The sequence below is a fragment of the Nematolebias whitei genome, chromosome 12 (genome assembly GCF_014905685.2).
Source record: "Nematolebias whitei isolate Nwh7 chromosome 12, NemWhi1, whole genome shotgun sequence".
Taxonomy (NCBI): Eukaryota; Metazoa; Chordata; class Actinopteri; order Cyprinodontiformes; family Rivulidae; genus Nematolebias; species Nematolebias whitei.
Window position 1 is genome coordinate 27,249,168 of NC_056509.1, and position 23,487 is coordinate 27,272,654.

At 42.3% G+C, this 23,487-nt stretch overlaps 1 protein-coding gene across 1 annotated transcript; it reads right to left on the minus strand.

Moving 5' to 3' along the window:
- Positions 1-3,208: 3,208 nt before the first annotated feature.
- Positions 3,209-3,997, minus strand: LOC119418103 (thyroxine 5-deiodinase-like). The gene has a single exon (XM_037685356.1). It carries the CDS (start codon positions 3,995-3,997, stop codon positions 3,209-3,211), a length of 789 nt encoding a protein of 262 aa, XP_037541284.1.
- Between the last annotated feature and the right edge of the window lie 19,490 nt (positions 3,998-23,487).

Sequence of the window (23,487 nt, forward strand, 5' to 3'; positions counted from 1 at the left end):
CATACATACATACATACATACATACATACATACATACATACATACATGCATACTTACATACATACATACATACATACATCTTCTATCCATCCATCCATCCATCCATCATTCATCCACCCACCCATGTATCCATCATCCATTTATCATCCATCCAGCATTCATCCACCCACACATCATCCATCCATCCATCATCCATCCATCCATTATCCACCCATCCATGCATCCATTCATTCTGCCATCCATCCACCCACCCATGCATGTGTCATCCATCCATCCCTCCCTCCCTTCCTTCATAAACACTTCTTTGTTTGGAGTTTAAAGGGTTAATTTTGAGCATCACACTTGCTCTCCCAGTGATTTGACAGATATTATTGTTAATATTATTTCTGCGTTATTCTGCAGTCTTAGTGTGTGATATCCATTTGAACCTGTGTGAACCTTATTGGCACAGGTCTCCAGAGTGAACGTGACTCATACCAAACCTGACAGAAGTGAAAACAATCATGTCTTTTGTTTTTTTAATTAGAAACAAACCAGCTCGTTCTTGAGATGTCATAATATTTGCTCAGCTAACTGCGGGACGATTGATGCGTGTGATGTTGGCGTGAGGAGTTGCGGGACATGTGTGAGCTGAAGCAGTGTTTCAGGAACAGAAACAATGTATTTTAGGAATGTGTAGCTACACATGCCTCAGAGTTTACTGAAATAAGAACATCACTTGGTACCTTGTTGTCAGAATCAGTATTTAACCCTTTATTCTGCTGAAAAGTTCCCAACTGAACGCTGCTTTACATCCACTCTAATACAATCTATTTATTTATCATTTGTTCGCCCAATTTATCAAATTAAAACTTTAAACACTAAATGATACAACAGGCTTTTAGAATACAATACAACTTATTCAGTTATACAGAATACTTATACTTATATGCATTCTTATAATACTGATACGGAATACAACTTGTTAAGTTATTGATTCATTTTCTATTTTATTGTGTGTGTTTGAAGTCTCTAAACATAAAAAAGATCAAATCAATACCTTTAACTAAACTTCCTTTTTGCTTTCTTTGCTTTCTCCTCTCAGGCAGCCATGCCAAAGTGGCTATATGGATAATTTATGTTTTTTTTTACCTGGATTACTGAGCATGAACTTTGATGTTTTGAAGTACTTTGGCCATGGCTGCGTCAGAGGAGTTGACGGGGGAGAGGGCGGACTCTAGAAACCATCTTATCACCGTCAAACTTGTTGGTCCACTCTAAGTAAGCCACTTATGGGACTGAGTTTGTTGTGGCTCCTTGGACTGATGAAGTCCTTTGGATGAAGGGCGAAACGTCTTAACATAAAGAAACCATCCAGATGACCTGACTGAACGTTGTCATAAAACCATTGCAGATTTTCACTTGACTTCGCAGCCATAGTGCCTTTTTTAGAGCTCCTCGCAGCACGTCTGTGTCGTCACATTCAAGCGGACGACCTGAACACTTCTTCCTCTGTTGGCTTCCAGTGTTTGTCCCTAAATGGAGAGGAGCCATCTTGGTCAGATAAGACAAATCTAATCTCCCTAGGTCACGTGTTCCTTATAAATACGTGACGACGTTCCCTTTCTTGCACGTTCAGCCCCTCAAGAACACAGTGGCGTTGATGGTTGCTGTATGCGAAAACAACAAATCCTTTTTTATTGTCTGACCCTTGTAGCCTGAGCCTGTTTGTTTGAGTCTGAGCCGTCGATCAGCCTCAGGTGACCAGAGTAATTCTGACAGAAGAAAGCTCTTTGCTCAGACGTTGCTGATTGACTGACATTCCTCCCTTCGCTTTATCGCAGTGTTTTTGAGCTGCGACACGAGAACGGGAAGTTAAAATGCATTGAGCTGAGCTGAATACAGCACCTCAGACTGAAGAAGTCTTTCGGATGAAAGACGAAACGTTTCTACATTTTTTTGGTTGTTTTTGGGGTTTTTTTTATGTCCAGACGACCAGATTTAACTTTTTTAGATTAAAATGAATTGTTTTTATTTTTTTTTCCTTTCTTCTTTTGTCCGTTTGAGCCGAGACACAGATAGGAAGCAAAGGTAAAAATCATCTGTAGACGATGCTCTCTGTTCAGGCCTGACAGCCACACAGCTTTTTTGATCCACTATGAGCCATAGAGGGAGTCGAGCAAAATGAAACCACTATAATCCAAATTGTCAATTTGTAGGAGTTAGTTAGCTTCAAACAAGGTTTAGCTTTAGATTTTTACCAAATATACTTGAACTATTGCCAAAATGGACCAATGAAAACTCACATTTTACAGCATTTCTTTTAATTTATTACTGTTTTTTATGAAAATATGCTAAAATTAATGTATTTTTTGTTTATTTTGTACAATTTCTGCTCTTAGGACCCCAGAACTAACGTTTTTGTGACACACAGTGGGTTCCCAACCCGAAATTTGGTAACCACATTTGTAGAAGAGTTAAAATGAGTGCAGGATAATAAGAGTGAAAAAAACTTGTATGAATAAGACTTTTTCTTTCATCGGGCTCATTACAAAGTTTTGTTATGTTGCACATGAATTAGATCTACTGTGCAAAAGTTGCTTGAAGTTTATATACATATATGTAAATTTATCAGATGCAGTAACCCATTTTTTTTCTGAACAAAAATATTATTTTCTCTCTTTATGTGCACAAAAATGAATGTTTTCCAGTTGTAGAAAATGGTGAATGCAAATAATAATCTAAAGCACAAAAAATGGGCAAAAAACGCATATTTAAGGTGTTCAATGAGCATTGCATGGTCACAAGAAGTGCAAATCTGTAATTTATTACAAACATTTGTTCAGTTACATCGTTTCAAACAAAATAAATCACAATCAGTCACTGAGGAGAGCAGGATCCCTCTGCTGGGGTCAGGAACATCAGTGTCGGTTTTCTGGATGCGCCCTTTTAAAAACCGAACTTCACACAGACCCCAGAGAGAGATGTAAGCCGTTGCACACGCACACGCACACAGTAGAAAAATAGAGTGATCACCAACTGAAGCCAGATTCAATTGATTCAACACTTTTCCATACAAAACAAATCGGAGCAATCACTGGCACGCGCATCTCAACAGCCTGGCTCGAACATATTCAGCCTCTGCGCGTCCAAGAGATGAAGCGTCACGTGCCATGAGTTTTAGCAGCATCGGGTATGGTTTGTGTTGGAGCAGGATGCGCGCATCACCTTACACGCACAGAACTGCAGACTGTGCCAGCTCCTTCCTGTACTCCTCCAGCCAGCTCCTCAGCTCAGCGAGCCGGTACCCCTCCGGACCCCTGCCCCCCTGGTACACCACCCTTGCATCCATCACGATGTAGAGTCTCTCAAAGTAGGCTCCGTACGCGGCGTTGGACGCGTTGTCCATGCTGTCCACCACCACGTTGCTGCCGGGCACCTCGGAGAGCATCAGCTGCGCGGCTCGGAGCCGGTCCTCCAGGCACCGGTGCTTGGGGATCTGGTACGGCGCGTCCGAGCTCACCCAGCCGTCCGACGGGTGCGCCTCCTCGATGTACACCACCAAGAAGTCCGCGATGTCCGCGTACTGGCGCATGACGCGCTGGAACGCGGCCAGACGCGTCATGAACGGCGGTCAGGAGCAGCTGCCGAAGTTGAGGATGAGCGGTCTCCTGCCCTTCGTGCAGTCCAGGAGCCGGACCGGCCGCCGCTCCTGCACCAGCACCACCTCGGTGTTGGGCGCATCCTGACCCAGGTGCGCCGATTTGAGAAAGTCCAGTTTCTGGCCGTGCCACACGGCCCGCAGCGACTCCCACGTGAACATCCTGTTGGAGTCGGACACGCACAGCGGCGGGTCGTCCGGGCCGTCCTGCATTCTCGGCAGCACTTTCCTCCGGATGCACAGGAAGTCCAGGAGCCAGAGCATGAGGGCGGCCAGCAGGAACCGGGGCAGCAGCATCACGCACAGCGCGGCGTGCTTCAGCGCGCGAGCCACCTGGACTCCCCCGGAGTCGTCCATCCTCTTTTTTTATTTTTTCCTTTCACGGAGAGGACGACAGGGACTCAGCTGAGACACTCAGTCACCTTTAGCCATTGAAGAAAACATTTCTGACGCACGCAGGCACGCACTCCTTTTATAGGTACCAGCGCCGCCCACTCACATGGCGGGGATTACCTCCCGTCAACTCTGGGCTTCAGACACGGGGGGTGGGGGTGCCCAACGGTGCAGAGGTCCAAAAGGAGAAGGCTCCTTGTTGACCCGTGTGTGTGTGTGTGTGTGCGTGTGTGTGTGTCCATGTCTTGTTCCACATGAGCGTCTCTCTCTCCAGTTCTTGCGCACGAGCTGTCAGTCCTGAGCGGGATTTCACTGCGCGTCAACCTGTGACCTCCTCCTGGTGAAGGCTGATCAATCAGCCACGAGGAGGCGCTGCACACACACGCACAGGACGCGCATCAAGCCTCAGCCAGCAAATTTGGACCTGCAGATTCGTGTGAGTGTGTGCGCGAGCGCGCACTGGCGAGCTGATTTCAGGGCAAAGTCACTCAGGAACTGCATTTCCACTTGTACAGAACACATCTTTGTATGAGCTCCTGGCAGGGTGTGAATGAAAGTTAACAAGCATGTGTTCTTTGCAGCCATTTCTCTCCCTGGTGCTCTGTGTAATTAGACTCTTCTAATTGTCTCTTGTTTTCTTGTCATCTGGACGTTTCTTGTGTTGTCTTCGTGTGTTCTTGGTTTGTTTGGTAAACAGAACTTTAATTGATTCAAACGTGGAGTTATCAAATCGCCTGGGCTTAGGGTCGTCCCCTCCACAAAGACATAAAAAGATGGCGGAGCGATGCTCGCTTTGACCCTAACGCATTACCTCACCCCGAAACTTTCCACCACCTAGCAGGTGTTAACGAAATGGAAACCATGTGACCCATGTGGGCTCTGTTTTGTGAACAATACCAGTATTTGTCCAGTCATCTCTGTCCCAGTTGCACCATCAGTGTGGAGAAGGATGCTGCAGATCCAGATCTGCACTTGCCCTGATTTGCCCTGAAAGTTCACAGTTGTCTGTTTTTTTTTTTTTTTCTGGATTCAACGCGTGTTATCGTTGGCAGATTCATCCTGATTCATGTTTGTGTTTGGCCCAGTTGCAAGTTTAAGAAAACAATTGGCAGAAGCTACAGAACGGTACCTGCAGTTCCAGCAATTACTGCATTTAGGCGTCAGTCCTTTGTTTTCTCATGAACTTGAGCTGGTCGTGATGCAAGAGCGCCTGGTTCTTGTGTTACAGCCTATTGGTTGTTTGGCATCGCTGTCGTGACAGTTGGATAAGACCTGTCAGTAAGTCAAGTCATGCACAGCTGTTTGCTAAATGTTCCTTGAAGTGACATTTTCAGCTTGAATTACTTTGTATCCAGACTGTCCTGCTCTCAGATAAGAGGCGATCCTTTTGTCTCCTTGCGATTTCCAAAACAATTCCATGTTAACAAGAGAAAACAGTTCGAGGTCAGAATACCTTGAAGTAGTCAGGTGTAGAAAGCGTTCAACTTTACCTGACGCTTTTTTGTGAATATGAATAGGACTCCATCCATCCATTAGGGTGGTTGTGGCTGAGTGGTTAGAGCAGTCGTCTTCCAGTGCAAGAGTTGGGGGGTTGACTCCACCAGCCGCCATACGCCAAAGTGTCCCGGCAGGACACTGAACCCCTCATTGCCTCCAATGTGTGTCCCATTTGTGTATGAATGTACTAAATCACTATTTTTTCTCTTTAGAATGATTTGTTCAATTAGCTTTGTATAGATCTAGTAGAGTGCTGTATGAATGGGTAAATGAGGCACAGTCCATTCCATTTGCCCACTTCGTCCTTTCTGGGTCACAGTCCATATCCAGCAATCACTGTGTGAGATGGGGGACACACTGGAAAGGTCTCCAGTCCATCACAAAGACACGTAGAGACAAACGAGACAACCTTTCACTCTCTCACTCACACCTAGGGACAATTTAGAGTTACCAATCAGCCTAACATGCATGCTTTTGGTCAGAAACTGGAGTACCTGGAGAAAACCCACGCATTCATGGAGAGAACATACAAACTCCACCCAGAAAGGCCCCCCAGCCAAGATTCATTCTGGCAGCCTTCTTGCTGAGACAACAGCTCTATCAACTGAGCCACCAACTGTGAGATAAATATATGTTGAAATATGTAATGATTTGTAAACACGACGTTTTATTGTTGCAAGAGAAAGTTTTGAAACTTCAGAGTGAGCTCACATTAATCAGGGATGTTTCAAGACAATCACACGTGTCAGATCAGGCGATAGATGAGGACTTCATTATTGATCCGCGTCCCCGCTGAACTCATAATACTGTCTGTGGGTTTACTCCAGCCAAGCTGCAGTATGGCTGCTGTTGTGATGCAATGCAACACGCCAACATGTCTGCAGCGCTCAAAATGAGAGCATGTCAGGAGCTACTTGCAACTTTTGCAACTCAGGTGTTTCTCGTGGCGATAGAGCTACATTCCGTACAGCTAATTTAATTAGATGTTTCAAGTCCAAGAACTGGGTACACCCAGTTCACCCTATTCTTAAAGGCCAAGAAACAAACTCAGTAGGCAACGCTAAAGAGAAAGGATGACAGAAATGGTGGATGGTGACAGACTTTATCACTTCCAATGACTAATCTACCGCTGCAGTGCAGAAAATATGATTTATGGTATTTGCCTTTTGAAGTCTTGGTACATCCTGCACTACGTAACTAAGCACCTGCTTTGAATGTTATCACCCATTAAATGGCTGTTTTCAGTTGTTATCCCCATAGGCTGCCTTCAGACCGTCCCTCCTGTACCTCCTAGTGGGCTCAGTAGGTTGTTATCACATATTTATAAGGTAAAGGTTAGGGTTAGGGTTATATCTGAACATAATTATAGTACTTAATATATTGAATTGATCAGAATTTCACTCATATAAAAAAATAACCTTTATATCCTCTCAAGTGAGTTCTTTTTAGATTCATTCATTCATTCAATCTTTATTTAGACAGCTTAATCCCATTGAGCCTCGGGGACTCATTTACAAGATAGACCTGATTTCAACAAAGACTGACGACAACAAAGACAACAATAAACAATCATAAAGGGTGCGTACAAATTGAGAATAACAAGTGAAAATAAAATGGTATTAAAAAATGTAACCAAAAAAAACCCAAACAGCTAGGTTGTAAGGCGATGTAAAAAAATTAAAAACAAGAACATGTCTGCATTGGTTTTTCCCATGAATTTAGCGGGCCCCCAAGAGGGCCGGCAATGGAGGAGGGTGGTGTGCCAAAGACACCATCTTAGCACCAACATAACTGGTTTGTTCCACTTTGGAGTAAGCTGTTGGGGGAAGAATCAGTGTTGTTGTGTTTCCTTGACTGATGAAGCCTTCAGGATCGAAGGCGAAACGTTTCAGCACAAAAAAAGAAACTGTCCAGATGACCTGACTGAAAAATGTTGGATTGTATACCTGGATCATTGAGCATGTACTTTGTTGTTTGTTGCTATATCTGCACAGCATCAAAGATCAGTGGGGATGTGGGAAAAACAGTCACGGGAACACATCCAATATACCTTTATTTCACTTTGTCCAGTCTCCTGGGATCCACCCAAAAAAAAAAAAGTCCACTTAAAAAAACACTAAGTAGAAATCTCAGTTTTTCTCACCAATAAACTTGCACATGTTCAAACACAGCAGGTTTTGTTTGGCAAAAATATCCATCTGAGTCTGGACCGGGCTTGAGTCTCGTGTTGGGGAAACATACGGTATAAGCTTTTTTTCAGACAAGAACTTTTTTCTATTAACTGGACGGAAACTGAAAATCTATTTTATTTACCTGCATCTTCCTTTCTGGGTTGCAGGTGCTGCAGGTGCTGCAGGTGCTTATCTTAATAATCACTGTGTGAGAGGTGGGGGACATCCTGGACAGGTCTCTAGTCCATCATCATCATCATCATCCTTTACTTTATTTCAGACACAATATAAGATCCATATAGAAAACATAAAAACATAAAAAACAGCAAAAACACAGAGTTAAAATTTTTTTCTATAAAGGCTCAAAAGCCAATGAGTCCATAAAGTAGAAAAGTATCGCACAGAGCTTAGTCCAGGGTTGGTCAGAGTAGCGATGATACAGTTTTCAGATTCAGACAACCTACACATGCATCTATACATGAGGTTACGCAGCACCACAGGGCAGGTAGGCACACCTGCATCTACAAACATTTTGCTTGCACTGCCCCATCGAGGTACCCTTAGTAGCATCCTCATGCCATCATTATATGCCACATTTAGTCTATACATACTGCTCCTTTTATAACGACTCCACAGGTGAGCGGTATACATGGGAGTGCAGTAGGCCTTAAAGAGTCGGATCTTAACTGATTTTGAGCACAGTCCAAACCTTCGTATCAGCATGTTAGCTTGTCCATAGAGCATACGACCTTGTCTGTAAATGTCTCTATCATCTGACAGGTCTGCAGTCACATAGTGCCCCAAGTATTTACATTCATTACTGATTTTCAGCCCGTTGCCCGACAGAAAGAAATCAGGGAACATCAACTTGGAGTCCTCTCTGCTCCGCACAATCATGATGCTGCTTTTCTTAGAATTATATTTTATATCAAAGTCTCTTCCATAATCGGAGCACAGCTGCAGCAGCTCTTGCAGGGCAGCAGTATAAGGACAAAAAAAAAATCACTAAATCATCAGCATACATTAAGTGGTTGATGATCCTGTTACCAACCCTACAGCCTGTTCCACAGTCATTTAAGAGCTTTGACAGATTGTGCTTGTACACATTAAATAAAAAGGTCACATAGAGGGACACATAGAGACAAACAAACATTCTCTTTCACACCTAGGGACAATTTAGATTTTCCAGTTAACGTAACTTGCATGCTTTTAAACTGTGGTAGGAACCTTGAGCACCCAGAGAAAACCTGCACATGCACGGAGAGAACATGTAAACTCCATCCAGAAAGGTCCCCGAGCAGGATTCGATCCGGCGACCTTATCACTGAGAGGCAACAGCTCTACCAACTGAGCCACCGTGCTACCGGAAACTGAAAATATCAGTGTTAAAACCCATAGGCATCGCATCAATTATATGTGATGGAGATGTGTCACCCTCACATTTAAAAATATTAATTTGGATCCTCCCATGTTTACCATGAAATATTAGTTCATCCAGCGCTGTTTCTATTTCTTCATAAACAAATCCATTCCACTTGATTAATAGGAGAATACTCATACCACTAAATGACCACTCCGGGTTTTACTGGTAACTGACAACAACTCACCACACTGCATGCAGTGTTTCCCTGAGGTTACTTGATGGGGCAGGGTGCTCATTTCTTCGTGGGGTTTTGTGGACCAGGCAGGGGAGGACGGAGAGGCACCTCTGTGTTGCGCACTAGCTTAGTGCTAAGTTATTGCTGGCAGTTGTCGACCGGGATGGGGAGGGAAGGGTTAGGATGCATGAGAGAAGCAGAGCATGCTTTATTCACACAAGGAGGGCTGTTGGTCAGGCTACTTCTTGTTGTGCCATTAACTCTAAAATTGTTATTGAAACAAGTGTTTACTTATGTACTGTAGGTAAACATAGATGTTTAACAACCCGTTAAAATACACCCGAATCGAGGAAATGTCATCTACTTTATTCAAACATTTCTGGGGGAGGACCCCAGACCCCCTTCACCATGTGTCCCTAATTTACAAATGCTTTCAATAGCAATAATTATATCTAATCTGATTGTGTATGTTGCTGCTTTTACGTTAACATTTCATGACAGCACTTTGACTTGGTCGAATTTATCCCTTGTGCTAAGTCTGAACTGTGTTAACACAAACCCACACACAGTGCACTGTAACAGGGTAATTTAGTATTCGTTCAGCTTTTATTACGTGTATTGTACTGTGACGCCCTGTTAGAAAATTATGACTTCGTGAATGCTTTGGTGCACCACTGAAGTTAACAATCAAAATGGCAAATATTACACCCTCACTGAGTTGATTATCACAATCAGAAGACAGAAAGCGTGAATCAGAATGAAGCTGTGAGGAACAATAGTGAGAACTTTTGTTTTTATTAACCTCTTCCATTTTCCAAAAAAGGCAAAAAGTGAATTCACACTCAAACTGTTCTTTTGGTCTGTGAAGAACACATTACAGCACAGACTGGAAAAAGGACAGGATTTATTAGCCCTCAAAAGCTACTTTAGCTGCAATAACTTCTATCAGCTGTTAGGTTTTTTTAAATCTGGACTGGTGTTTTTGCAAAGTTTTCTTTACAGGGTCTGAGTCAGGCTAAACTCAGCTTTTCTGCTGGAAACACCATTTCTTCAAAGTTCTGGACATTCTGCCTTAAGAGCCCTTGAGATTTTTTTAAATTAACTTCTGCCAATACTGTATATTCTGTTCTTTGTGCGATTCTTACAGGACATCCAGTCTTTCAGGAATCAGCTACATTTTGTTTAATTATTGATTGATGAACAATCAAGTCTTTTAATCACATCAATCTGCGAGGAGCATCACCAAAACTTCTTTATTTACTGGAAGTGATGCCTTGACAACCAATGCTCATGATATTTATTCTTTCATCTGAACCCAAGTTGTGCTGAAAAAGGAGCTTAACACAAAGCTTTAGCCACTAACCTGCCATGACTGCAAAGATTACTCAATTAATTACAGACCCTGAAAGTAAAAACAAGTTCTTTCATACCTTGTCCTAAATCACAAACAAACCATGTTTTAATGGGACATCTTTTCAGAAAAAAAATATAAACTTCATTTTAAAATAATGCATTTAAAGTATTTTTGTGCTAATTTTCAAAAGCATCATCAGAGGATGGGATCAAACTGTGCATGCAGCTGCAGCTGCTGAGAGATGAAGCTGTGGCTGAACGTTTTTACAGTTCGGACGTCAAATACCATAGTTGTACGGTACATAAAGTGATGCTAAGGGTGCATCCAGATGTGCTGTAGAACAGCTGCAGTCATTAATGAAACCACTATCTGCAAAGGTTTAAGCCAATGAATGAGCTCCTTTAGTTTTTCAGGTATTTCTCTTGAGAGTGATGACTCGCAGCAGTTGCAACAAGTCTTATTTTGATGTAAGACATGGCATGAATACATTTACTACTTATGTCTTTTCAAGGCTATTTTATGAACTCAACTGGTGTTTGGGAGCTTGTGGGACCCAATATATATCTGGGAGTTGGAAGTATGAATGTTGCTGATGGCAGGAGTAAGTATGGGTCCTGGAGTGGCAGCAGCTCTGCTGAATGTTGGAGTCTAGTTGATAAACGGCATTCATGAGGAAGTCTCCAAAATGTCTTGAAACATCTGCGGTTGTTCTCAGTTTCCTCTCCAGAGTTATGGATGCATGCAGCTTTGTCACCTGAAATATGAATGGCTTCAAAAGAATTGTGCAACTACATTTCAGGTACCTTGAACTCATCGCAAACTCGTCTCCATTTAGTTTCCATGATTCGAGATCTCTCCTTATGACATAAAACATCTGAGACTTTGAATGTCCAGGTCTAAACACAATGTCTTTGCTAAAAATTACACACACACAAAAATAACTGGGACAAATCTGCCTGTCTTCATTTCTAAAGTGTACTCCAGATTAAGTCATAAATGTAGGGGCGGCTGACAAAGCAGGCTAACGGAGACTGTCAGCAGTGAAATAATGCACTTGGCCTAAAATACAATCTTGCAAACCATGCACAGAAAAACAGACAATTACTTTCAGAATATGGCTACTCAAAGTGCAGCTGCACAGCTTGCTGCTTGCAAACTCACAATTCAGTGAGACTGTAAGGGAAAATTTGCCTATTTGTTTGATCAATTTTCTCACAATTTTGAGTCGCCAGCTAGTCTCTAACAGTCCTTCAGTGAGCTACAACCCACAATAGTACTCCTTAACCACAAAGATGGGGTCCACATATGAAGGAGACAGGCAGATTAATGTTCTTGTTTACAATACAAACACAACTTTAAGTTTCAGTTGTCAAACAAATAAAGGTGTATAATTTATACAACTCAAGCATCAGTCGTATTTTAAGACCCTTGATTCTGTTCTGGTGGCCCTGTGATGGACTTGCGACCTGTCCAGGGTGTACCCCGCCCCTCGCACAGTGATTGCTGGACATGGGCACCAGTGACCCCCGTGACCCAAAATGGAATAAGCGGGTAAAGAAAATGGATGGATGGATGGATTCTGTTCTGCTGTAAAAAAGCTTTAAAGTTCTTCGTCCCGGTGCACTTATAATCAGTTATAAAAATTAGGGGTGCACCGATTGCAGTTTTCTGGCCGATCACTGATCGCCGATTTCAAAAAAGTCTGACCTGCCGATTCCGATTTTGTTTTATAATCTACACTGCCAGGTGTTATAAGGTCACAATGCACCTTCAATTTTCAAACTTATTTAGTTGAAAAACAGACCCTTGAACAATATCCTAGAAATAATACAAACTTGTTTTAACTAGCCATGAGGTAGTGCTCTGAAATATAAATGAATTTCAGACAATTGTTATTAAAACTACAAAAAATCGTTAAAATCGGTTTCTCATGCAAGTATCGGCCGATTTCCGATTTTCCCAAATTAAGGAAATTGGGACTGATTTATCGGTGCACCCCTAATAAAAATATTAATAAAGAAATTCAATCAAATGCTATTTTACATTGCATTACTTTTTGCATTAGCTAGATACAGTACTTTCATTGGGTACATGTTTGATTGTAGTTGTTTTAGACGGCTGAAATCTGCTCTGGGACTACTGGCTCTAAGTTGAGGCTGCTCTGACTGCAGGTAAGTTACTGAATGTTGACAACAAAATCCACTGAAACCAACTTCAGCAATTCTTAATGATCTCTTAAAGAATTAAACCAGTTTATCCAAACAGATGGTCCCTCTTCTTTTCATCAGTGCTTTTAGCGCTGTCATTGATGCCATATTAGTTTGTCGGGGTGGTCCATCGCCACAGTTAAGAAGGTCCAAGGTTTAACTTTTGGGATTTTCATGTTCTTCTTTTGCTCCTGTGGGTTTTCTCTGAGCTCTCCAGTGTTAGGACTCAGCCCGTTCAACATTCTAAGCTTCTTCTAGTTTTTTCCATGTATTCATTTTCCTCTAGGTATAGCTGTGGGCTGGCTGGAGTATCTTGGCCTTTCCAGGAATCAGCTTCAGTCATTTCACCTGAGACTCCTAATCTCATAATTTCCACAATGCTTAAGATCAGCGCAAAGCATCATGCTCGAGCAAAACAACAGCTCGGTGATCTTGACCTCTCACTCTTTGTACATTTCATGTTTAAACCTTTGATCATTCCATTGTTGTCCTTACCTGAAATCCTGTGTTTCTCTCATGCATTTGCCCCCCTGGTGAATATGATGAGCAGCGTGAAACAGCACAGACAGTTTGTGGATGACCGCTGGCTCTAAGGTTGTTTTCACACCTGGTAGTCCAGTGGACTCGGTTCGGTTGGGGACCAATATTCAGAACATTTGTTTACATTTTCAGCTGGTGCAGTTTGCTTTCACACTGCCCTGAGTCAGTCGAGCCAACCTGTTCCTCCCCTCGCCCGTGGTGGCACTGCACCAAGAACTACTGAAGGAACGACACAAAAACCTCTGAAGAAGACTCTTCTTCTTCTTCTTCTGGAAATAAAAACAAAAATGGAGTGGCGTCAAATTTCAGCGGTTTTAGGAGTTCTGTTTTGTCATTTTTCAACAATGGACTCAGCATGAGCGGAAGATGAGGCAGAAGACCACGGAGAATGTTGTTTTTCACACAAGGCAGCTGAGACGGCTCTGTATGAGGTAAGAGAAATGCGCGTTCGTTTGCCTTGTGCTGTACTCCACTTCCTGCTTTTGAAGCAGTCTCCGCTCCGCTTGCGTTCACACTGCATTCGAACCGTGCTAGAGTTCACTTCAACCAAACCAAGACCTAGGTTTTTAGGTGGACCAGAGTTCGCTTTTTTGGTCCATATCAGAGTTCGATTGCACATGGACTTTCTAGGCAAACAGAGTAGAGTTTGATTCAAGTGGACTAAACAGAGCTGGTGTGAATGCACCCCAAGTCTCCTCTGTGGACTACTTTCTTCATTGTTGAACAAAAACCCAGAAAAAGACTCACATGAGAACCTCCAGCTTGCCACTCTCCACCCCATTTTGTTCATCCTTTCTTGGACCCTTTGATCCTCATAATCCAGCTCAGTTCCTCTCAAAGGATCAACTGTTAATTATTATTTCCACCTCAAAGCTGGTTTTTCAAAGTCTTCCGCTTCATCTTGCAAATGTCCCGGTAAGAAATTTTGTAAACAGTGTAAATAAACCCTTTAGCTGGTTGTCCTATGCTCTCATTGAACACAACACCCTCCAACAGTCCAGGAGCATGCGCGTTAATGTACAGTTTCGATTTGATGTATAGTTTTGAACTGACCTTAGGTGTGAGTGAGTAAAAGCTTGTGTTTATGCAGCCCTGGCATGACTGAAGGCTTGTTCAGGTGGCACTACCACTTAACTGTTGTCTGCAAAAGCCATGCACCAGTCTTCCTGTGACCCGGAACAGGATTAAATGAAGACACAAAATCATTAGATGGGTAATGGTTTGGCATTGAAACAGAAAAAAATGTCACTGGTATAAAGGGTCAGTCACCTGTGGAGAGCTTACACAACTTTGTGCAACATCACATGCAGCTCAATAGGAGTGCATGTTGTTAACCCTCATTAACTATGCCTGTCACTGAAGTGTAAAGAATGTATGGTATAGAGTCAGTTCATTATAATGATTTTTTTCAAGAAGACAAATTGGACTCAAAGAACGCAAATTGTGAATTGCAGTAAAGACATGTATGGTAGATGTTGTAGTGATGGTTTAGTAACAGGAGGGGTGCCCTATGGAACAATCTTCCTGAATAATTTGTTCTCACACTGGATGTGAACTCCTTGATTGCTAACTATGAAGCCCACAAAGTTCAGTACGTTCATCTGAATGGTTTCTTTTTTTATTGAAACGTTTTGTCCTTCAGCCAAATGACTTCATCAGTCTGAGGAGCCACAACAAACTCGGTCCCATTACTTACTCACATAGTGGGCCAACCAGTTGGATGGTGATAAGATGGTTTCTGGGGTCCGCCCTCTCCCCCGTCATCTTATGGGACTGAGTTTGTTGTTGCTCCTCGGACTGATGAAGTCCTTTGGATGAAGGACGAAACGTTTCAACAAAAAGAAACTATCCAGATGACCTGACTGAACTTTGTTGGATTTTTTTTACCTGGATTATTGAGCATGAACTTTGATGAAGCTTACTTTAACACCATCATTTAAACTGATTTAATTTGAGGTTTGATATTTTATACTTTGAATAATTTTTTATGTTTGCATTTATATTTATATTTTCATTGAACAATGTGTACTTTTATACTTGTTTGTTTTTTAATCACACAAAAATTGCAATGGAACAATCTCTTTACCACACCAGCTTTATTTATAGAGCTAATAAAGTTCTGTACACGTAATAAAACAATAATCACTCAGTCATTCAAAAGGGATTAAAATAATTAAAAGTCAATATCACAGATGGTGTCTAAGGCCAGGGAGAAGAGATGGGTTTTAAGAAGGGATTTAAAAACAGACAGGGAAGAGGCCCGTCTGATGGTCTACGTCTAGGGGAAGGTCGTTCTAAAGCTTTAGGAGCTGCCACAGCAAAAGCATGATCTCCTCTGAGCTTACACTTTGTCTTTGGCACACTCAGGAGCAGCTGATCACATGACCTGAGGGATCGAGAGGGTGTATATGGATGTAGCAGTCATATTAAAGTTATAACTAATAATAACCACAGGTAAACTTACGAAAAGGATCGTCACGTTTGTATAGGCTGGCGTGATTTTTCATTTTGAATTTCATCTGCTAGAGCATAACGAGTCAAACCTTACCAAAGACATTCATAAAAGTTTGGCGTCTGTTGCTCTGGAGGACTCTGACGGTGTTTCGCAGAACTCTTTTTAAAAAGAATAACCCCCCTCCCCTCCGAAAGAACAGACAACATGGGGTGGAATGACTGTAACAAAGCAGATGTGCCTCTCTGACCATTCCAGGTTCTTTTATGTAACCATCTGCATGAAAGAAGGGGGTTGGTTTTGTAAACAATGTGGTGGAAAATGGATACCAGGTGCGATCAAAGGCCGTCAAATAGTGTAATTAACTGTACATGCATTTTTACACGCTGCACAAGCAGAGCACACACATGAGGGGTTAGTTACACGTAAACTTAGTACTATTTTATTAACCTACTGCTATGAAAGGCGGCCTCGCAGCATATTTGTCATAAACTAGTCATTTTTTCTTTACTTTTCCAATTGAAGATAGATGCCACAGCTAATCAACCTTAGCAAACACAAACAATTGGGACAACAGTCTTTTTTCTTTTCTTTTTTCAGCTAATGAGCTTCAGTTGGGTGTGGTAGTAGCTGAAAGTCATCCCAAACACATATTTGAGCCTGAACAGATCACTTCAAATCACTATTTAAACCTCTGCCATGCATGATAGCTATTAGTACGTATTCTTTTAAGAAACACTGCATTCATTTTGCAGTAGGTGGTTTGTTTTTGACAGATACTGACTAATACAAAAAGTATTGACAGAATAATAATCTTCTTGTTCTGGCTGCTCCCTTCTTCAGGGGTCGCCACAGTGAACTAAGTCGCACAAAGACTTGGCATTTGTTTTTATGCCGGATCTCCTTCCTGACACAACCACAGACCACCGAGCTACCACAGCCCTCTGTGTGGAGCACAGAGCTGCCATCTAGGACAACTGGGGGAGTAGATGTTGGGGGTTAAGGGCCTTGCTCAAGGGCCTAGAGTGGGGCAAATGAGGGTGGAGGCAGGTGCTTCACATATCCCACCCACATTGTGATGTTGTCAGTAAGGAGAGTCGAACCAGCGACCTTTCGACCACAGGCCCGCTTTCTCTAACCTCTGCGCCACCGCTTCCCCAATAAACATCAAAATAGCCTGCTGAATTTGCATCTCAACCCTAAAATAAATAAAATACACAATATGTAACCCCATGAATTGATGCTGACAGAGAAAAAACACTCAAGTGAAAAAATGCTCTAGGTTTTTTTTGTCAGATACGTCAAGATTACGTCACTTCTAATGAATTTCCTTTCGTCTTATGACTGGAGGAATAAAAAAAGCTGATTTCCCAAAACATTTCTGCTGATCTTGCACAAATAGTGTTTTTCACCATTTTCATTGTAAAACTCTCTGACATCCTAATTATTTGGAGGGGGGGGGGACGTTTATTGAAATGTCAGTTACTATGAGTCAGCTTTGGATCCTTACATCTACGTTCTGATTAGAAATGATCACTAAAGACAAGAGCTCACAGCTCGCAAAGAACTGGTTCTTAGTTCTATGCCATGGATGTAATGTAGCTTAAAGCATCTGGAAATGTAGCCTAAAGGTATTTACCTTTTAAAAAAAAAAACATTATAACTCAGGTACGAGGAATTTCCCATCTTAGACTGTAACAGCACTTATAGCTCTGTAATCAGCGGTTCCTGTGAATTCGGTTTTCTACATCACCCTGTTTAACTTCGGCTGTGATCTGGATTAGACCGTTTGTGTCGTTTGGCTGTTTACATGCAGGCTGAGAGGAGGGGAAAAAAATAGTATCTGGGCTGGCTTGCAGAGGACTAGCTGCCCATGCTCTTTACTCACGCTAAATCTGACTTTCCTAGAACTATGGCTTCCAGAAATCGGCTCTAGTTTAACCTCGTGTGGCCTTACAGCTTTAACGCGGCCATCACAGAATTACTCAATTGTTTAAGCTCATTAACTGTAGTAAATATTGTCGCCATACAAACACTCAGACATGGCTTTTTAAATCATGGACAGACATAGAAGCACGCACACGTTGCTAAGTAGCCTCTAAGCACATGATAGGATGAGCACGGCTTCGACTTACCTTCACTTTCACTTCCTAGATTAAGCTCACCTCTCCCTGCCCTCACGCTAGGTGCTTCTCGACCCTGACCTCAGGAAATCCCTTTCACATTAGGAAACCTTTCGTTGAGTCGGCCAGTTTTTTTTTCTTCAAGAAACTTTGACCACTTCTTAGAAGACTGGATTTATGTACATCCTGTGGAAAGTTGCAGACGTCCAGTTCTCTAAGACCTGAAATATCCTGCTACAAGACATTCAGAGAAACACTCCGGTGAAGAATAGTTTAGATATTTTAAAAGGGGGTTAAAAGGAGGATTATGAACAGTTAGTATCTTACCTGCTCTAGATAGCTTTTTGAAATATTTTGATGGCTAGTACTGTCAAACATTTCCGATCACAATTTTTTAAAATAGGTTCTTGCAAGGCTTTTTATAAACTGTTTTTTTTTAACCACCTTAAGTTTTGCATTGCAGGATTATTCCTACAGCAATACAGGAAGTTCCCCTGCCTGCACTGGACAGGAGAAAGTTAGCTCCTATTTGCAAATATTTATAAAAAATTCCATGTAAATAACCAAGTAATGTAAATTTGACAGTGTGCAAATTTTTATAACAGTCTTATGATTTTTTTTTTCAAGATTGCCCTTGTTTTAAGATGGCAGCAATCCACTTTAGATTTGGCCCCACTCAGACTAGCTGTCAGCTCATCTGTCTGGTCAGAATGATCTCAGATTCTTCAAACAGAAGTTGTTTAAAGGGCTATCTACAGCAGGTAAGACATGGCTTATTTATAGCCTCTCCACAGAACCCCACATCAAAATAAATTTGCTTGAAAGCAGAAGCAAAAAGAAACCGTCTCTTGTGTACAAAATGTTAAGTATTGCAACACCCACACCAGTTGAAGATAAAATTAAGAATTACTATAGCACTTATTTTCTGATCATTATGATATTTTATTTAAAATTTAAGCATATTGATAGATGTAATGTATAAAAAAAAGTGTTAAAACAGTTTCCCCCTCTTTCTATAGGAACAGATCAAGGCCTGAGCCTGCTGGAAACCTGCATTCATTAGACACAGTCTGGTCTTTGGCAGGAGAGCTCGGATCATACAAGGACATCCCAGAATAGGAAAAACAGCACGGACCCGGCTCCTGCAGCAAAGCTCTGCAAGTGGCAGGGATCCAGCCGTAACCAGTATTCGAACACCGAATACTGCAGAGTAACTGAATACTCAAAACTTGGATACTCGTGCTCACTGTATGGCCTTTTATTCACACCTAAAGCTGCTGTCTGTCCGGTGATTCTAGCTGCGCACGTTGTGCTGTTAATATCTGAAGGTGAGCTGAGCTTGCAAAAAAGTCAATTGAATATTTACATGAAAATAAAGGCCTGTCCCTTTTATATTTGTCAAGCATTTGAGTTGGAGTTACTAAGCAACCATCATGCAGTCTTTCTCAGGTTAATCCATCTGAACCAGTGTGGCTGCATGGAGCCCCAGAAACACATATCGCCTTGGATCACCAGCACCTTTTGTCTTTTAATGCTGCTGCTGCACATCTTTCAGAGGTGTTGCTTATCATCTGCTGAATGGTTATATGTTTTTGCCTGTGTCAGGAAAATACTTTTCAAATCGCTGGGCAGATTTGAATTAAACTCCCAAAAAATAATCATTAGATGTAAATTTAGAAGTGATTAACTTTTGGAGTCAGCCCGATTCAAGACCATTCAACTAACATTCAAGGCGGTAGTAGCTGAGCTTGATGCAGCCACCTACCTTAAATGTAGAAAACAGAAAAACAACTTTAATGTAGTCACTTTTACAGAAATTCAAGAGTTTGGTGTGGCTGAAACCAAGAGCAATCTACAGAGCAAATTCTATTTTCTAGATTTGAGAAAAACAGCTACAACTCTGTCATTTCTCAACACAAGAGTCCAAAACTTGGACATGGAAGGTGGCGGGAGATGGGCATTTCTTCAAGTAATGCTGTGTGTACCTCATTTATGATTTTTTTGTCTAAAATAGGGCTCTCTTTCTAAATGAGTCCTCATGATTCAATAAGACTAACTTGTATAAATAAAGGTTGACTGAATCTCACCCTGAGATTTTAGGTCTGCAAAGTATGTATTTATGAGTGCTTGACTGATAAGCCCGTTTAGTTCATCTGTGAGCCTTCTTTCACTCTTCACATAGCTCAAAAACAGCAGATAAATCTGGACCAGTGTGCATCAGCTGAGGCTTGATGAGATATATTGTTTTTGAAATATCAAAAATGAGAGAGAGAAAAAAAAAGGACTAAAAGGGAGGGGAATTCATTGTCCAGGGTACGTTTCCAGCATGGCTACTTATATGGTTTTGATTCTAACAGGAATTTTAACCATGTTTTGTGCATTTCCTGCCCAGTTCCCAAGACAGTCTCTGCAGCAGATCAAAGACGGTCTCGTCATTGAGAAATTATAACTGGGCCTTTCTAAGGATAACTCTTCCTGGAATAGTTTTTTGAATTTTTTTATTGGAAGTACGCAGACAATAAAAACTAATAGAAGTGACATGTTACCTCTTATCTGCAGGGCAATTGGTATGCACAAATTCTAAGCAAGTGCTTACATAGAGTAAAATAGCTTTAATACAATACATAGTATAGAATCTTTATAACAGTCTGCATCCTTGGTATGATTTGGTTTTGGACAGTATTGTCTCTGCTTTTTGTTTAATGCTGTTTGATAAAAGGAATGCAATTTTTTTTTCCATTTATCAAAGAGTCTAGACACTAAGGAGGGAAAGAAGGGCTTGTTTTGGCTAGCAGGACAGAGGGATCAGGCTGGAAAGGATGTGCAGTAGATTAGGCTCCTTAAAGAGAGAAATGATAATGTTCTAACCAGCGAGGAGAGCGTGATGGGAAGATGGAAGGAGTACTTTAACCCCCTTTCCACAGGCGTAGATTTACTCAGCTTGTATCGACTCAGTATTAGCCAAATGTGTCTCCACTACCTGTTCCTGCTTGGTGTTTGGAACCACCTCAGCCATGGTTCCAAGTGAGCCAAGCCAAGCAAGCGAGCTTGACATCAGCAAACTGCAGCCATTGATTGGCCCGTGGATTGACGTCACTGTATGAGCCAAGGCGGTATTTGTAAAGTCCTCTTGAAGCATATTTTTAAGCCGATCGTTTAGTGTATGTGTGCGTTGCTGAGATGGAGAGCTGCAAATCACAGGTTATTCCATGGTCGAATGATGAGGTGCAAACCTTTTTATCAGTTTTGTCAGATGAGCACATACAGCATGAGCTCAATGAAGCAATGAGGGATGAGCATGTTTATCAGGAAGTGTTGGAGAAACTGGCTGCCCATGGATAAACTGCACTTACAAACAGTGCTGTGACAATTTTAATAAAATGAAGTCTGACTACTGGACAGTAAAGGATTACAACAGGACCAGAGCTCCAGCTTGCCCATGATCCCACCTGTGATCCTGTCCAATGGGTGAGATACACACTCTCAAAGGAGACACACCTACACTTGAGTAGAACTGAATAGAATCAAAGCAATTAGAATGGTACTTTACAATGGAGAAGTTGCTTTAGAGAAACTAATGTATGAACAGAATGAAAGTGAAAGAAGAGTAGAGTTCAGAAACTGTTGCTCAGGAAGTAGAAAAGATTAGTGAGGATAAAATTTTTAAAATTTTTGAAGAGGATGACGATAGTGAAGGCAGTTGGACCTGATGACATACCAGTAGAGGCTTGAAAGTTTTCAAGAGAGATGGCAGTGAGGATTTTGACTCAGTTATTCAATGGCAATTCAGAGATCAAGTTAGAGAAATCAGATTGAGATGGTTTGGACATTTCCATGGGAGGGACATAGTTTATATTGGTCAAAAGACATTAGAAACGCAGCCGCCAAGAAAAAGACAAAGAGATATATGGATGCAGTTAGAGAGGACATTGAGGTAGTTCAAGGTCAAGGTCAAGTTGTCTTTATTGTCATTCACACTATATGTGGTACATGTGGTGGAACGAGACTATGTACACAGGGTCCCAGTTGCATCCAACAAAAATACAAATTGTAAAGAAGAACAGTAATAAGATCTAAGATATGAACTAAGAAATACACTAAACTAGGAATATACTGAGCACTAATAGTACAAAACAATGTGCTAAACAACAGCAGCACAAACATGAGTCTGTGTGAGCAGATGAGAACGAATGAACAGGATAGTCAGCAGCACATATCAACAATAAAGTGGCATTACAGTGAATTTTTTTCCCACAGTGATTATCCTGATTAGAAATTCATGAGTCTAACAGCTTCAGGGTAGAAGCTGTTCCTCAGTCTAGTGGTTCTACACTTAATTCTCCTCAACCTTCTGCCTGAGGGGAGTGGGGCAAAAAGTGTGTGCGCTGGGTGAGTGGGGTCCTTCATGATGCAGGTGGCTCTCTTCCTGCATCTGGAGATGTAGATGTCTGTGATGGTGGGGAGACTGACTCCACCACTCTTCTGTGCAGCCTTCACCACCCTCTGCAAAGCTTTTCTTTCTGCAGCTGTGCAGCTCAATGCCACACATTGATGCTGGCGCACAGGATACTCTCCACTGCACACCTGTAGAAGGAGGTGAGGACTGAGCTTCCCAGAACAGCTCGTCTCAGCCGCCTGAGGAAGTAAAGTCTCTGATGAGCTTTCTTGATCAGGCTGGTGGTGTTGTTTCCTCAGTTGAGGTTGCAACTCAGGTGCACACCCAAGTACTTGTAGCTGGAGACCACTTCCACTGCAGATCCTCCTATATTTGGGGTAGGTGTGGTCCTCAAAGCGTGCATGGAACCTGTTGAGAGCATCAGGCAGTGATGGATCCTTAGGACATTGTGCACCTCTGCCTTTATAATCTGTTATGCACTTAATGCCCTTCCACATGTTCCATGGGTCTTGTGAGGAGTAGTGTCCCTGGATCTTTTGTTCATATGCTGCTTTGGCCCTTTTAATGCCAGCATCCAGCTCTAACCTTGTCCTCCTCAGCTCCTGTAAATTGCCAGACCTTAAGTTAGTAGTTGGATTGAGGACAGAGGATGCAGAGGACAGAGTGAGATGGAGGAGGATGAATCGCTGTGATGATGCCTGAAGAGGGAAAAGCTGAAAAATTATGTGAATTTGGTGGCAGCCTCCCTGGGCTGCCACCTTACTGTGGTGGAGGGGTTTGAGTGTCCCAATGATCCTAGGAGCTATGCTGTCAGGGGCTTCATGCCCCTAGTAGGGTCACCCAAGGCAGACAGGTCCTAGGTGAGGGACCAGAAAAAGTTCAGCTCAAACTCCCCTATGATGAGAAAAAAAATTGAATTGATGTTCCCTTGCCCGGACGTGGGTCCCCGGGGCCCCACTTTGGAGCCAGGCCTGGAGGTAGGGCACGCGGGCGAGCGCCTGGTGGCCGGGCTTTTACCCATGGAGCTCGGCCGGGCACAGCCCGAAGAGGAGATGTGGGTCCCCCTTCCCATGGGCTCACCATCTGTGAGAGGGGCCAAAGGGGTCGGGTGCAATG